The sequence below is a fragment of the Bubalus bubalis genome, chromosome 17 (assembly GCF_019923935.1).
Source record: "Bubalus bubalis isolate 160015118507 breed Murrah chromosome 17, NDDB_SH_1, whole genome shotgun sequence".
NCBI lineage: Eukaryota > Metazoa > Chordata > Mammalia > Artiodactyla > Bovidae > Bubalus > Bubalus bubalis.
This window is the reverse complement of record NC_059173.1, coordinates 55,237,419-55,250,593: the sequence shown is the minus strand read 5'-3', so window position 1 is coordinate 55,250,593 and position 13,175 is coordinate 55,237,419. Positions and strand designations below refer to the sequence as shown.

General features: G+C 43.1%; 1 protein-coding gene across 8 annotated transcripts in view; it reads left to right on the top strand.

Annotated features, from left to right (window-relative positions):
• The window catches only part of TBC1D9 (TBC1 domain family member 9), a 123,569-nt gene extending 112,377 nt beyond the window's left edge, over positions 1-11,192 (top strand). For 3 of the 8 annotated variants that reach the window (XM_025268097.3, XM_006079246.4, XM_025268098.3), the window contains 5 exons: positions 4,401-4,466; positions 5,261-5,347; positions 6,791-6,865; positions 6,955-7,058; positions 9,072-11,192. In XM_025268097.3, the coding sequence (XP_025123882.2) occupies positions 4,401-4,466; positions 5,261-5,347; positions 6,791-6,865; positions 6,955-7,058; positions 9,072-9,803 (1,064 nt within the window). In that variant the 3' untranslated portion in view covers positions 9,804-11,192. Of the gene's footprint in view, positions 1-4,400; positions 4,467-5,260; positions 5,348-5,486; positions 5,532-6,790; positions 6,866-6,954; positions 7,059-9,071 lie in introns of those variants that run through there. The other 5 variants (XM_044930458.2, XM_044930455.2, XM_025268099.3 and 2 more) reach the window with 4 other exon arrangements.
• Positions 11,193-13,175: the final 1,983 nt, after the last annotated feature.

Sequence of the window (13,175 nt, the reverse complement as noted above, 5' to 3'; positions counted from 1 at the left end):
GCCTGGCGTGCTGCAGTCCCTGGGGTCACAAGGAGTCAGACGTGACTGAGCGACTGAACTGAACTGAACTTGATGGGCATAGTCATCCCTTTCACTCGTCAAAACTAGAAGTTTACCAAGCTGTGGCAGATATAAAAGAAGTGTCTGCTAATTCACAGTGACCTTCAAGAGTGCTAATAATTGATTTTTTAGCTAATTTGGGTACAACAGCTTCTCCTCTCAGGCTGTCTTTACCAAATTTATCACGCAGTATTAGACATTGATGGCAAAAGGAGAATCAAGCTCCTCTTGCCCCCTGAAAAGGAAATGGTTATGTGATCCCTGATGGGTATATAAGTTTCTTGAAAATGGTGAAAACACAGTCTGGCTTAGGTTAGCTTGCTGAAGGATTTGCAAAAATTGATATCTGGTTTTCCAGTGTAATGTAACTATCAACCAGTAATTATTTTTGTCTTTTATGGCAAAATGACCTTATGGTCAATTCGTTGTGGGGTAAATCTGCTTCTGGCAAACATGTTCAGGATGAAAATACCAATGTGTAGAAAGTGACAGGAATCAGTATAAATATATAATTTATTTAAGCTTAGGCAAACCCCAACAAGGCAAATACTCTTCAAAATCTTGGGAAAAGGAAAGAGAGGCTTGCAGTCCATGATAGTGAAAATACTGGAGAAGAGTACTTAGGCTTCTTAAAATGCAGTTGAGTTATTTGAGCAAAATAAACTCCACCTAGATTGCTGGGAGGAGGCTCAGAGCTGTAGTCAGTCATGCAGGTCGATTACAGCTATGGAGATGGACAAGTCAACTAGGAAAGAGAAATTCTGTTCAAGTTTTTAGAAACTAAAGAAAGAATTCTGGAAAAGATGGGTCAGTAATTTCAGTGTCCATCCCCAGAAAGATCCCCCCTGAAATGAGTGACCAGATGAGTCTCTATGGAGTTAGAGATAAGAGATTACTATCTGAAGGCGCAAAGTAGCTGGCTCTCCTTTTTCAGTGGTATTGCTGGAAGGCAGCTTTTCTAAACAAGCCACATATGTCACAAAGCAGCTGGTCATTGGACGTTGGAGAGTTGGAGGGAAATGGAAGCTGCTGATTCCATGACTGACTGAACCCTGCACCCAAAGCATGACAGCGAACAGAGAGTTCTCTGTACACTGGGCTTGATGTTTGACCTCTGTGGTGGTCTCCTCATTTACAAAGTAATGATTGTCAGGACTGAAAGAAATAATTCAAGTTAAGTTCCTACAGTGGTGCCTGGCTCAGGAAGTGTTAGTTATCGTTGTCTCTACAATGACTAGGAACCCCCTGTACCTGACTCAGGCAGCGATTTATACTATCAGGGTAGAGAAGGCACACTAAATGTGTCAGTTACACAAAGCTGGAAGAGACGGTCAGCATGTTGGAGGACAAAAACAAGATGGAAAAAAATAATATTAGAGGAGGGAATGATTGGTAATAATAAATTGATAGGGATAAATCAGAAGTCTAACATTTTTCAAAATTGTTTATTTATTTGCTCATTTTTGGCTGTGCTGGGTCTTTTGCTGCACAGGGGCCTTCCGTAGTTGGGATAAGCAGGGGCTACGCTCTTGTTTCAGAGCGTGGGCTCTAGGGCCTGTGGGCTCAGTAGTTGTGGCTCAGGGACTTAGTTGCCCAGAGGCATGTGGAATCTTCCCTGACCAGGGATCAAACCCCTTTCCCTTGCATTGGCAAGCGGATGCTTAACCAGTGGACCACCAGGAAAATCTCCAAAAGTCTTAAATTTTAAGAAATGATTGTAAAAGGACTGTATATCTGCATATACATGCATATAGTGGTTGCAGCTATGCTTTCTAAAGTCAGACAAATCTGAGTTCAAATCCTGGGCCTGCCACTTGCTGTTAATAGCTTATGGCCTTGAACACATTTCTTGAGCAAGCCCGGCCTTTTTCATCTGTAAAGTTGGGATAATAACAGTGCCCATCTCATAGAATTCTTGGGAGAGGAAAGTGAAATGCACATGGAAAGAAGTGAACAGAGGGTTTGTTGTTCAGTTGCTCAGTGCCTGCAGCACGTCAGGCTTTCCTGTCCTTCACAAAGCGAATGGTTCACGAATGTCTGTCATTATTTTCATGATTAGTATGAGTCAGTGTGCAGACGTCTTGAGGTTTAGTTGACTGTGCAGTCCAACTCCAGACTGAGGAGGATAAACAGCTGAATGCAGACTTAGGCTGTATTAGGGGAAGAGTCAGGAACAGTTCCACTCTTTTCCACAGTGGACAAAAGCCATCTGGAACTCTCTGTCCAGAGGCAGACTGATGGACGCATTAACACATAAGGTAGATGTGAATAAAAATAAAAAAAGAGTATACAAACCATGTCATATGAGAAAGTTGAAAGACTTAGGGAGGTGTAGCCTGGGGACTATAAATTTGCCTTGAAAAGATAAGCTGGTGGGAAACAGGACAGCTGTCCTTAAAATCTGAGGGATTGTTGCAATGAAGATGCAGTAGACCTATTCTATTGAAGAGTCAGGAAGAGGAATAGTCCTACATCTTTTGTTGAGTCATAATCTCTGAGATCTGATAAGGACTGTGGAAATTTTCTTCCCCCAAAATGGCATTGGCATGTGAACACATTTTATGTTGTATGCAGTTCATGAACTTGATGAACCTGGGTCTGCAGGTTAAGGGTCCTGACTGAAGTAAAAATGACAGGAGCACTTTCAGTGTTTCTGGAATGCCCTGGTGGGATGAGATGCCTCTGGCTGGGATGAGCTCCCCATCTCTGACTCTGAGGATGTTCAAGCAGGTGCTGGATCCTCTCCTATGTGGATGAGATAATCCCTGCTGTCCCTGTCAACCAATCCAGATCCTGTGATTCCTCTTTCCCCAAATCTGATTCATCTTGAGCTCTGCGCTCTGAGAATGTGTATTTACAAAGTGTTTTCTGATTCCTGAAATACCTATTGACTTTAAGGGAGGAAGTAACAAGATTCTCTTTGGATTGAAACAGTGGTGATATAATGGCAGCTGTGTGCATGCTAAGTTACTCAGTCATGTCCAACTCTTTGTGACCCTATGGACTGTAGCCCATCAGGCTTCTCTGTCCATGGGATTCTCCAGGCAAGAATACTGGAGTGGGTTGCCATGCCCTCCTCCAGGAGATTTTTCCCAACCCAGGGATTGAATCTATATCTCCTGTGGTTCCTGCATTGCAGGCTGATTCTTTACTGCTGAGCCACCGGGGAAGCCCTTAATGGCAGCTGGGTTAGGCTAAATTGAACTGAAGAAATATTTAACAGACCAGAAGCAACTAAAAAGGATTTCTAAAATGAATAATTTGAAGCACTCTCAAACATGTATTGATCCAGTGGTTAAGACTCCATGCTCTAAATGTAGAGGGCATGGGTTCAATCGCTGGTCGGGGAACTAAGACCCCACATGCTGCAAGGCCTGGCACCAAATAAAATTAAATTTTTTTAAAAAATAGGCTTTAAAAACATGTATCAAGATTATTTCTGAACTTTAGCAATTATGATATTGAGGCCCAGTCACCGGACTTTTCTTATCAGTAGTGTTAGTCACTCAGTCATGTCTGACTCTGCGACCCCATGCATCGTAGCCCCCCAGCTCCTCTGTCCATGGAATTTTCCAGGCAAGAATACCGGAGTGGGTTGCTATTCCCTTCTCCAGGGGATCTTCTTGACCCAGGGATCAAACCCACATCTCCTACATTGGCAGGCAGACTCTTTACTGTCTGAGCCACAAGGGAAGCCCTTTGTATCAGTAACACTCATTTAATTTGTGCCAGCTGCTAATCTGCTGCTGCTACTGCTAAGTCACTTCAGTCGTGTCCGACTCTGTGCGACCCCATAGACGGCAGCCCATCAGGCTCCCCTGTCCCTGGGATTCTCCAGGCAAGAACACTGGAGTGGGTTGCCATTTCCTTCTCCAATGCGTGAAAGTGAAAAGTGAAAGTGAAGTCGCTCAGTCGTGTCTGACCCTCAGCGACCCCACAGACTGCAGCCTTCCAGGCTCCTCCGTCCATGGGATTTTCCAGGCAGGAGTACTGGAGTGGGGTGCCATTGCCTTCCCCGAGCTGCTAATCTAAGAACCTTTAATTCTCACCTTTTGTGGGTCCTGATGTTAAGACCACTGGTGAATCTTCTAATTTGTCATCCTGCCTCCTAGAGGGGAAAGTGAGATCCGGAGAGGTTCACTCTCCCAAGGGCACATAGTATCCATACAAAGACTTTGAAACCAGACATCCTTATTCCAGAGCTTTTAACACCAATCCCACACAATATCTGGGTTTCAGCTTGTAAAAGGCTGATGTTTCAAGGGGACACTAAGCCTCGGGATGGGGCGGGGCTGTTGGGAGCACAGCACATCTCATATTGGTACTTCTGTGACCTCTAGGTGCCGCATGCCACGGGGACCTCACAGAGAAGCTCAAACTCCTGTACAAAATGCACGTCCTACCTGGTAAGTGAGCCACACAGAGTAGCATGTGTACCTGTGACCCTGGCCTGGTTTGATGTCTTTTTTGGTGTGACCTGTTTGCCTCTTCTTTGATATACAAAAATCACTCATTGATCACTAAGAACAAACTGAACAGTATTATTCACAGGAGTTCCTGAATCAGCGGGTGCTTGGTTCAGTGGTCATTCATTTGTCCAAAGTGTGAGCTGCAGTAATATAGCAGACTTTTGCAAGAGAACAAATAAATAGCACTTGGTAACTCCTGGGATTCTGAGTCTAGGGAGAGCAGTCTTACCTCTGACAGAGACAGTGCGAAAGATGGTGAGGTTTTTGAGTTCAGGTTTAAACCGGGTTGGCCACCAGTTGGAAATATCTAGCAAATACTAAAAAAGAAAGAAAGAGAGGGAGGGACACAGAAAGAAAGAGGAAGAGAGGGAGAGACAAAGTAGAGAGAGAAGGAGGGAGGAAGGAAGGGGGATTAGCTCTAAGGATAGAGATAGGATAAAACTATAGATTTGGGAATTATCTAAAATTCGGTTCCTTAAAGCATCATTCCATAGGATTTAGGAAAGTTTCCAAAAAAGGAAAACATGAAGGCACCCTTTGGTTAGGGGTTGTTATAAAGGAAGATGGAGTTAGAAATGGATGGAGCACCTCTCCCGTAAGGTTTTTGAGGCTGCGGGTTTTCCAGGCCCCTCAATGCTGTGACTGCCCTGTGTCGCTTCTTGAATAATTAAGCACACTTTCACTGAGTCATGGCCCTGCCAATATGAGATGTGTCTCTCCTCTCTCTCCAGAGCCATCCTCTGATCAAGACGAGCCAGATTCTGCTTTTGAAGCGACTCAGTACTTCTTTGAAGACATCACCCCAGAATGCACACATGGTAAGTGACTTTTTCTCATCAGGCCCGCTCTGTTTTTGTTCTACAGAGCCCTCTGTTGTTGGAAACCAAGTTGCCCCTAAAGCTAGGCAGCCAAGGAAGTATATGAATACAGTTGCCTAATATGCTATTTTCTTTTCAGATTTTTGAACTTGAGTAACTATTGGGGTCAGGAAGATCCCCTGGAGAAGGGCATGGTAGCCCACTCCAGTATTCTTGCCTGGAGAATCCCCATGGACAGACGAGACTGGTGGGCTACAATCCATAGTGTTGCAAAGAGTCAGATACAACTGAAGTGACTTAGCACGCATGCAGCTGCTGGAGAGTGGGTACTTTAGCCCATCAAAAGGACCATGTATGACCGGGACTTCCTTTGTGGTCCAGTGGCTAAGACTTTGTGCTCCCAAGAAGAGGGTATGGGTTCAATCCCTGGTCAGGGAACTAGCTCCTGTATGCCACAACTAAAGATCCTTCATGCTGTAACTAAGACCCAATTGCAGCCAAATAAACAAATAAAAGAAAAAGCGTGACCTGTAGTCAGATATGCTGCTCTGTAACAGATGTCAGCAAACTTTGGACCAAATCTGGCCCACCACCTCTTTGTATGGCCTGTGATAATCTAAAATGTATATTAAAAAATTAAAATAATAGAAAATGTAAATGTTACTGCCTATAAATAAAGTTTTATTGGAACACAGCCAGGAACACAGCCAAGCTCATTCAATTATATATTGCCTATGGCTGTTCTCACACTGCAGTGATAGAATTGCCTCAGATATTTGCCATCTGGCCCTTTACAGAGAAAGTTTGCCAACCCCTGCTCTGTGTGGTTGTTAGGTTGACCCAGACATGATCTGGCTCACTGGGAATACCTCCAGATTAATATGTGAACTTGTTCTGTTTTGCCATGTGTGAATCTCAGCAGCATCTTTCCACTTGGCTGCTGCCATGCATTATTTACTTCATCATTATGGCAGCTTCCTAACTTCACCTGTTCGACAATCAGTGTGAGTTGTTCCTGGGTCCTTTTGCCTCTTAAATCTTACAGTCCCTAAGTGAGCACAGCTCAGACCTGCTTTTGAACGGTGAGCACCTAAGTGATTGAGTGGAGAGGAGTGAGAGGCAGACGCAGCCTTCTTATTGACATACGTGTTTCGGGCAGGAGCTCTGGTCAGGATGCTAGCTTTGTCTAGTAGCTTCGTGTATCTGGGAGCCTCAGGGTCCTTGTGGGAACATGGGAGATGAGAGCTGTCACCTTGGGTACAGTAAGGATTTAGTGAGATAATGTAGTAAGCCTTCCAGCATAGTGCTTTATCCGACTGTATTCTTCACATTGCTAGCAATCAACCCCACCTAGAGGTGTTTCTGTTTTCTCTTACACGTGCTAATAAACCTGTGGGTTTATCATGTAACATCCTCCTCCTTTTTTTCTAACTCTTCTGGCAGTGGTTGGATTGGACAGCAGAAACAAACACAGCGCAGATGATGGCTTTGTTACAGTGAGTCTAAAGCCGGACAGAGGTACAGACTCTCTCTGTGTTTCCCTTACTGCCGGTTCAACAGTTGCTTCTTGACCTTTGAACACTAATTTCTTGGCATTTGGATTTTAGGGAAGAGGGCGAATTCTCAAGAAAATCGTAATTATCTGAGACTCTGGACTCCAGAAAATAAATCCAAAGCAAAGAATGCAAAGGATTTACCAAAATTGAATCAGGTGAGTGCTCAACAGCACAATTCATTCATTTTTAAACCTTGAAGCTCTGTTTTCAGTCATAGATAAATGTAGAATAAGTATCCCTCAAAGATAATGGTAACTTGGAGCACTTATTTAGTACCTGTTTGAATGTATTTTGTCCATGCTTTTGTGCATTTAAAGTATGCTCTGTTATGAGGAAATGACCACCTCAGAAAATGGGAACCACAAAATATTGTGGTATTTTGAGAGTACATGCATTCTCATCCCAATCATTAAAAATACCCTCAGAGGAAAGGGAACCCTCCTACACTGTTGGCGATAATGTAAATTGGTACAGTTAGTAGGGAGAACAGTATGGAGGTTCCTGAAAAAAATTAAAAATAGAACTACCATATGACCCTGCAGTCCCACTCCTGGGCATATATCCAGAGGAAAACATCATCCATAAGGATATATGCACCACACCAGTGTTAATTGCAGCACTGTTTACAGTAGCCAAGACATGGAAGCCACCTCAATGTCCATCAACATAGGGATGGGTAAAGAAGATGTAATACCTTTATACGATGGAATATTGCCCAGCCATTAAAAAGAATGAAATAATGCCATTTGCAGCAACATGGATGGACCTGGAGGTTGTCATCCTGAGTGAAGAAAGTCAGACAGAGAAGGAGAAATATCATAAGACATGCCTTATGTGTCATTTCTAAAAAGAAACGACACAAATGTACTTACTTACAGAACAGAAAGAGACTCACAGACTGAGAAAACGAACTTACGGTTGCCGAGGTGGCGGGGGCAGGAGGCGGGCGGGATAGTTAGGGCGTTTGGGATGGTCTTGTACGCACTGCTATATTTAAAATTGATTATCGACAAGGACCTACTGTATAGCACATGGAACTCTGCTCAATGTTTTGTGACAGCCTGGGTGGGAGGGAAGTTTAGGGGAGAATGGATTCATGTATATATATGGTTGAGTCCCTTTGCTGTTCACCTGAAACTATCATAACATTGTTAATCGGCTATACCCTAAAACCAAAAAAAAAGTAAAAAAAAAACCCTCAGAGGGACTTCCCAGACAGTCCAGTGGTTAAGACTCTGTGCTTCCTATGCAGAGGACACAGATTCAATCCCTGGTAGGGGAACTAAGACCCATAAGCCTCATGGTGTGCCAAAAAACATTTTAAAATACCATCAGATATTCAAAAGACAAGCTCATGCCATTTTCAAACCACTGTACTCAGCTATAAATAGGTGTCTGACTTTTTTCCCTTAAACAGCTGAAACATAATGAGGAAGATAAAACCATGTAAATAATTTAAAATACAGGATGAAAATGCTTTTTATTAACAGAAGAAGAGATAAATTATCTGGGTAGAGGTAGAAAACATATGACTTCTGGCCAGAGAAACCAGCAGACGTGTCATGGGAGAGAGGATTGGGCCAAATGCTGAAGTGTATAGGCATGAAATAAGATGAGGTCTACGATTTACTTAAAAGTCAGCAAGAAAGGATAAAGGAGTTAATTAAACATTTGTATAACAAAGGAACCACTAATAAAGACACCTGTAGTCGTAACCAAGAGGAAATCCTTTAGCATCTCCATTTCCAGGTTCAAATCCTGCTTGACTACAATCATAAAGCTAGTGGTAAAGAGCCCACACGCCAATGCAGGAGACACAGAGATGCAGATTCAATCCCTGGGTCAGGAAGAACTCCTGGAGGAGGAAATGGTAACCCACTCCAGAATTCTTGCCTGGAGAATCCCATGGATGGAGGAGCCTGGCGGGCTACAGTCCATAGGGTTGCAAAGAGTCAGACATGACTGAAGCGACTTAGCACACACACAATAAAGAGACTAAATCCACCATCCATCTCTTTAAATCTGCACATCCATCCACCCCACAATAGGACTTTTCTGGGATCTTGCAGGAGTCCTGATATTAAATGGCTTTGCAGTCCACTTGGGTCCTGGCTCTGTACTCCCTATGACATGGTCATGGTCTTGTGTTTTCCCCGATCACTTTTCAGGGGCAATTTATCGAGCTTTGTAAGACGATGTACAACATGTTCAGCGAGGACCCCAACGAGCAGGAGCTGTACCATGCCACGGCCGCGGTGACCAGCCTCCTGCTGGAGATTGGGGAAGTGGGCAAGCTCTTCACCCCCCAGCCTGCCAAGGAGGGCGGGGGCGGGGGCGGGGGCAGCGGGCCTGCCGGCCACCAGGGCCTCCCCGGCAGCGTGCTCTTCCCCAAGAAGGGGCCGAGCCAGCCTTACGTGCCCGAAGCCGCGGAGCCCCTCCCGGCCAGCTTGGCCGGGGCCGGTGAGGAGCACTCCCTGGGCGGACAGATGGAGGACATCAAACTGGAGGACTCCTCGCCCCGGGACCACGGGGCCTGCTCCTCCATGCTCATCTCCGACGACGATACCAAGGACGACAGCTCCATGTCCTCCTACTCGGTGCTGAGTGCCGGCTCCCACGAGGAGGACAAGCTGCACTGCGAGGACATCGGCGAGGACACGGTCCTGGTGCGCAGCGGCCAAGGCACTGCGGCGCTGCCCCGAAGCACCAGCCTGGACCGGGACTGGGCCATCACCTTCGAACAGTTCCTGGCCTCTCTCCTGACCGAGCCGGCCCTGGTGAAGTACTTCGACAAGCCCGTGTGCATGATGGCCAGGATCACCAGTGCAAAAAACATCCGGATGATGGGCAAGCCCCTCACCTCCATCAGTGACTATGAGATCTCGGCCTTGTCCGGCTGAATCCGGCACCTTCTCTGGGGACCGGGAAAGTGGGGGGCGGGGGGCGGGGTCTTTTTTTATGTTCTGTGTTGGGGCTTCAGTCTTCCTTTTAAATTAAATATTTATTAGTACCCGGCTTGAAGCCTAGTGTTTTCATAATATAATACAATGAAAAGCTGTTGGAGAAATACTTAAACACCTCCATGTAGGTACAGTTCCACTCTCTTGTTGGGGGAGGGGGATTTACCAGAATGCAGTGAATTCCAAAAAAAAAAAGATGACTCTGTCCGTGATATGTGTGTATTTATAACTTCTTAATCTTGCTGTTGAGCTGTATACATAGTGCTGTTTAAACGCTAAATAAGGCAGCAGCTGTTGTGTATTCGGGCTTTTTGAATAAAATTAGAGCTGTAAGGAAAGTGAAATGCCACAGAGAGAGAGAATGTTCTTAAATGGTGTAGGCATTGTCAGCTGGGGTAAATTCTGTACCACTTAAAGGGAGCATTAAAGCTATTTTTTAAGATTTGAAATATATTTCATAAAAGTCCTCTATTCAAAAAGCATATTCTGCAGGCATTCCCATTTGAGGTTCTAAGCAGTTAGGAAAGTATAAGTGGTTTTTATGTGATGCCAGAATAACACCTCTATTTGATCAGTTTGGGCAAATACCAGACCAAACTGCATTGAAAAACTGATGATTTAAGTCAGCTGGCCGGAATTCGGGGGGAAATGAACAGTCTTTTGTGACAGAGAATCTGAAAGTGGCAACAAAAATGGTAAGAGGGCTCAGAATTTGGGGGGTGGGGTGGGGGTGGGGGCAGAGTGAACGTACTGATGCTTCTTATACTGAATTTTCAGCTTCTTGTTACTCATTGCAAATACAGCAAAAAATAAAACAGTAAACTTTACCATTTCCATGCTCTCCATAGGTTCAAGATATCATACCATGTATCACATATGACCATCTTTCCAGTTAAATCAATGTAGAGATAATGTAAAATGAAAAAAACTCTGCAGGATCACATAACTGAATGTGTAAAGCGGAACTTGACACTTTATATAAGAGAATAGTATGCTCTATTTACTGAATGGACTTGGAAATGAAAACTGTCGCACCTGCACTTTGTATTTTCGCTTCTTTTTTATTCCTGTTATGGTTTTGTCTTTTACAGATGTTGTAGTTTTTTTCTTCTTATTGTTGAATTCATAATCATGGTCACATTTTCTTTGCATATTCAGAATATTCCTGCCAATACATTCCTTTATTTTAGAATCCATTGTGTCCTTATTTTTAGCTGTTGCTGCTATTTTTAATTTTGTTTACAGAATGATTTTTTTAAACTGTCCAATGATGTAGTGTTAACCTCAAATAGGATAAATGTGAACAAATAAAATACATGGATACTCAAATGTGGCTTTTATCTCAGTACTTCAGTTCCTGTCTATGGTGATAACATTATTCTTTTGAACACTTTGCAGGGGAAATTATGTTTGACAACCATTTTGGCTAAGGAAACAAATTTTTATAGGCAAATATTTTGAGATAAGAAATATAGTTTGGGGAATTCCCTGGTGGTCCAGTGGTTGAGCCTTGGTGCTCACTGTGGGGGCACAGGTTCAATCCCTGGTGTGGGAACTAAGATCCTACAAGCTGCACAGCATGGCCAAAAAAAAAAAGAAATATACTGTGTAGTGGTGTGCACATGAATGTAAAATAAGAGAATCACTGTTGGTCATCTAATTTTCTTAACTCATACTACATAAGTGATGAAAGGGTGAAAATCCCTCTGTAACACCATTTGGTATGTATTTCATTGAGTAGTCATTTGATTTGAAGGTTGTTACATATTATTCTGTCATTGTTTCTATCACCTAAAGATACCTTGGGAAATAAGTTTATAAAGTCTGATACTCTTATCTCCAAAAATCAAAGATGGGTATCAGAGGGAAATGAGTGTGTGTTTTAATGTAATGTAGACTCACCCTAGATATGTGAGTTTAATAGAGTTTTGCCAAGAGAACGCACTGGTCATAGCAAACACCTTCTTCCAGCAACACAAGAGAAGACTCTACTCATGGACATCACCAGATGGTCAATACCGAAATCAAATCGGTTATATTCTTTGCAGCCAAGATGGAGAAGTTCTATACAGTCGGGGAAAAAAAAAGACCGGGAGCTGACTGTGACACAGACCGTGAACTCCTTATTGCCAAATTCAGACTTAAATTGAAGAAAGTAGGGAAAACCACTAGACCATTCAAGGTATGACCTAAATCAAATCCCTTACGATTATACAGTGGAAGTGACAAATAGATTCAAGGGATTAGGTCTGATAGACAGAGTGCCTGAAGAACTATGGGCAGAGGTTCATAACACTGTACAGACAGCAGGGATCAAGACCATCCAGAAGGAAATGAAATGCAAAAAGGCAAAATAGTTGTCTCAGGAGGCCTTACAAATAGCTGTGAATAGAAGAGAAGCGAAAGGCAAAGGAGAAAAGGAAAGATATGCCCATTTGAATGCAGAGTTCCAAAGAATAGCAAGGAGAGATAAAGCCTTCCTCAGTGATCAATGCAAAGAAATAGAGGAAAACAATAGAATGGGAAAGACTAGAGATCTCTTCAAGAAAATTAGAGATACCAAAGGAATATTTCATGCAAAGATGGGCACAATAAAGGACAGAAGTGGTATGGACCTAACAGAAGCAGAAGATATTAAGAAGAGGTGGCAAAAATACACAGAAAAACTACACAAAAAAGATCTTTATGACCCAGATAATCACGATGGTGTGATCACCAACCTAGAGCCAGATATCCTGGAATGCGAAGTCAAGTGGGCCTTAGGAAGCATCACTATGAACAAAGCTAGTGGAGGTGATGGAATTCCAGTTGAATTATTTAAAATTCTAAAAGATAATGCTGTGAAAGTGCTGCACTCAATATGCCAGCAAATTTGGAAAACTCAGCAGTGGCCACAGGACTGGAAAAGGTCACTTTTTTTTTTTAGTTCAAATGGCAATTTTTATTTTATTTTTTTAATTAATTTATTTATTTTACTTTACAATAAAGGCAATGCCAAACAGTGCTCAAACTACCACACAATTGTACTCATCTTACATGCTAATAAAGTAATGCTCAAAATTCTCCAAGCTAGGCTTCAACAGTATGTGAACTGTGAAATTCCAGATATTCAAGCTGGTTTTAGAAAAGGCAGAGGAACCAGAGATCAAATTGCCTACATCTGCTGGATCATCAAAAAAGCAAGAGAGTTCCAGAAAAAAACATCTATTTCTGCTTTATTGACTATGCCAAAGCCTTTGACTGTGCGGATCACAACAAATTCTGAAAGAGATGCCTGACTTGCCTCGAGAAATCTGTATGCAGGTCAGGAAG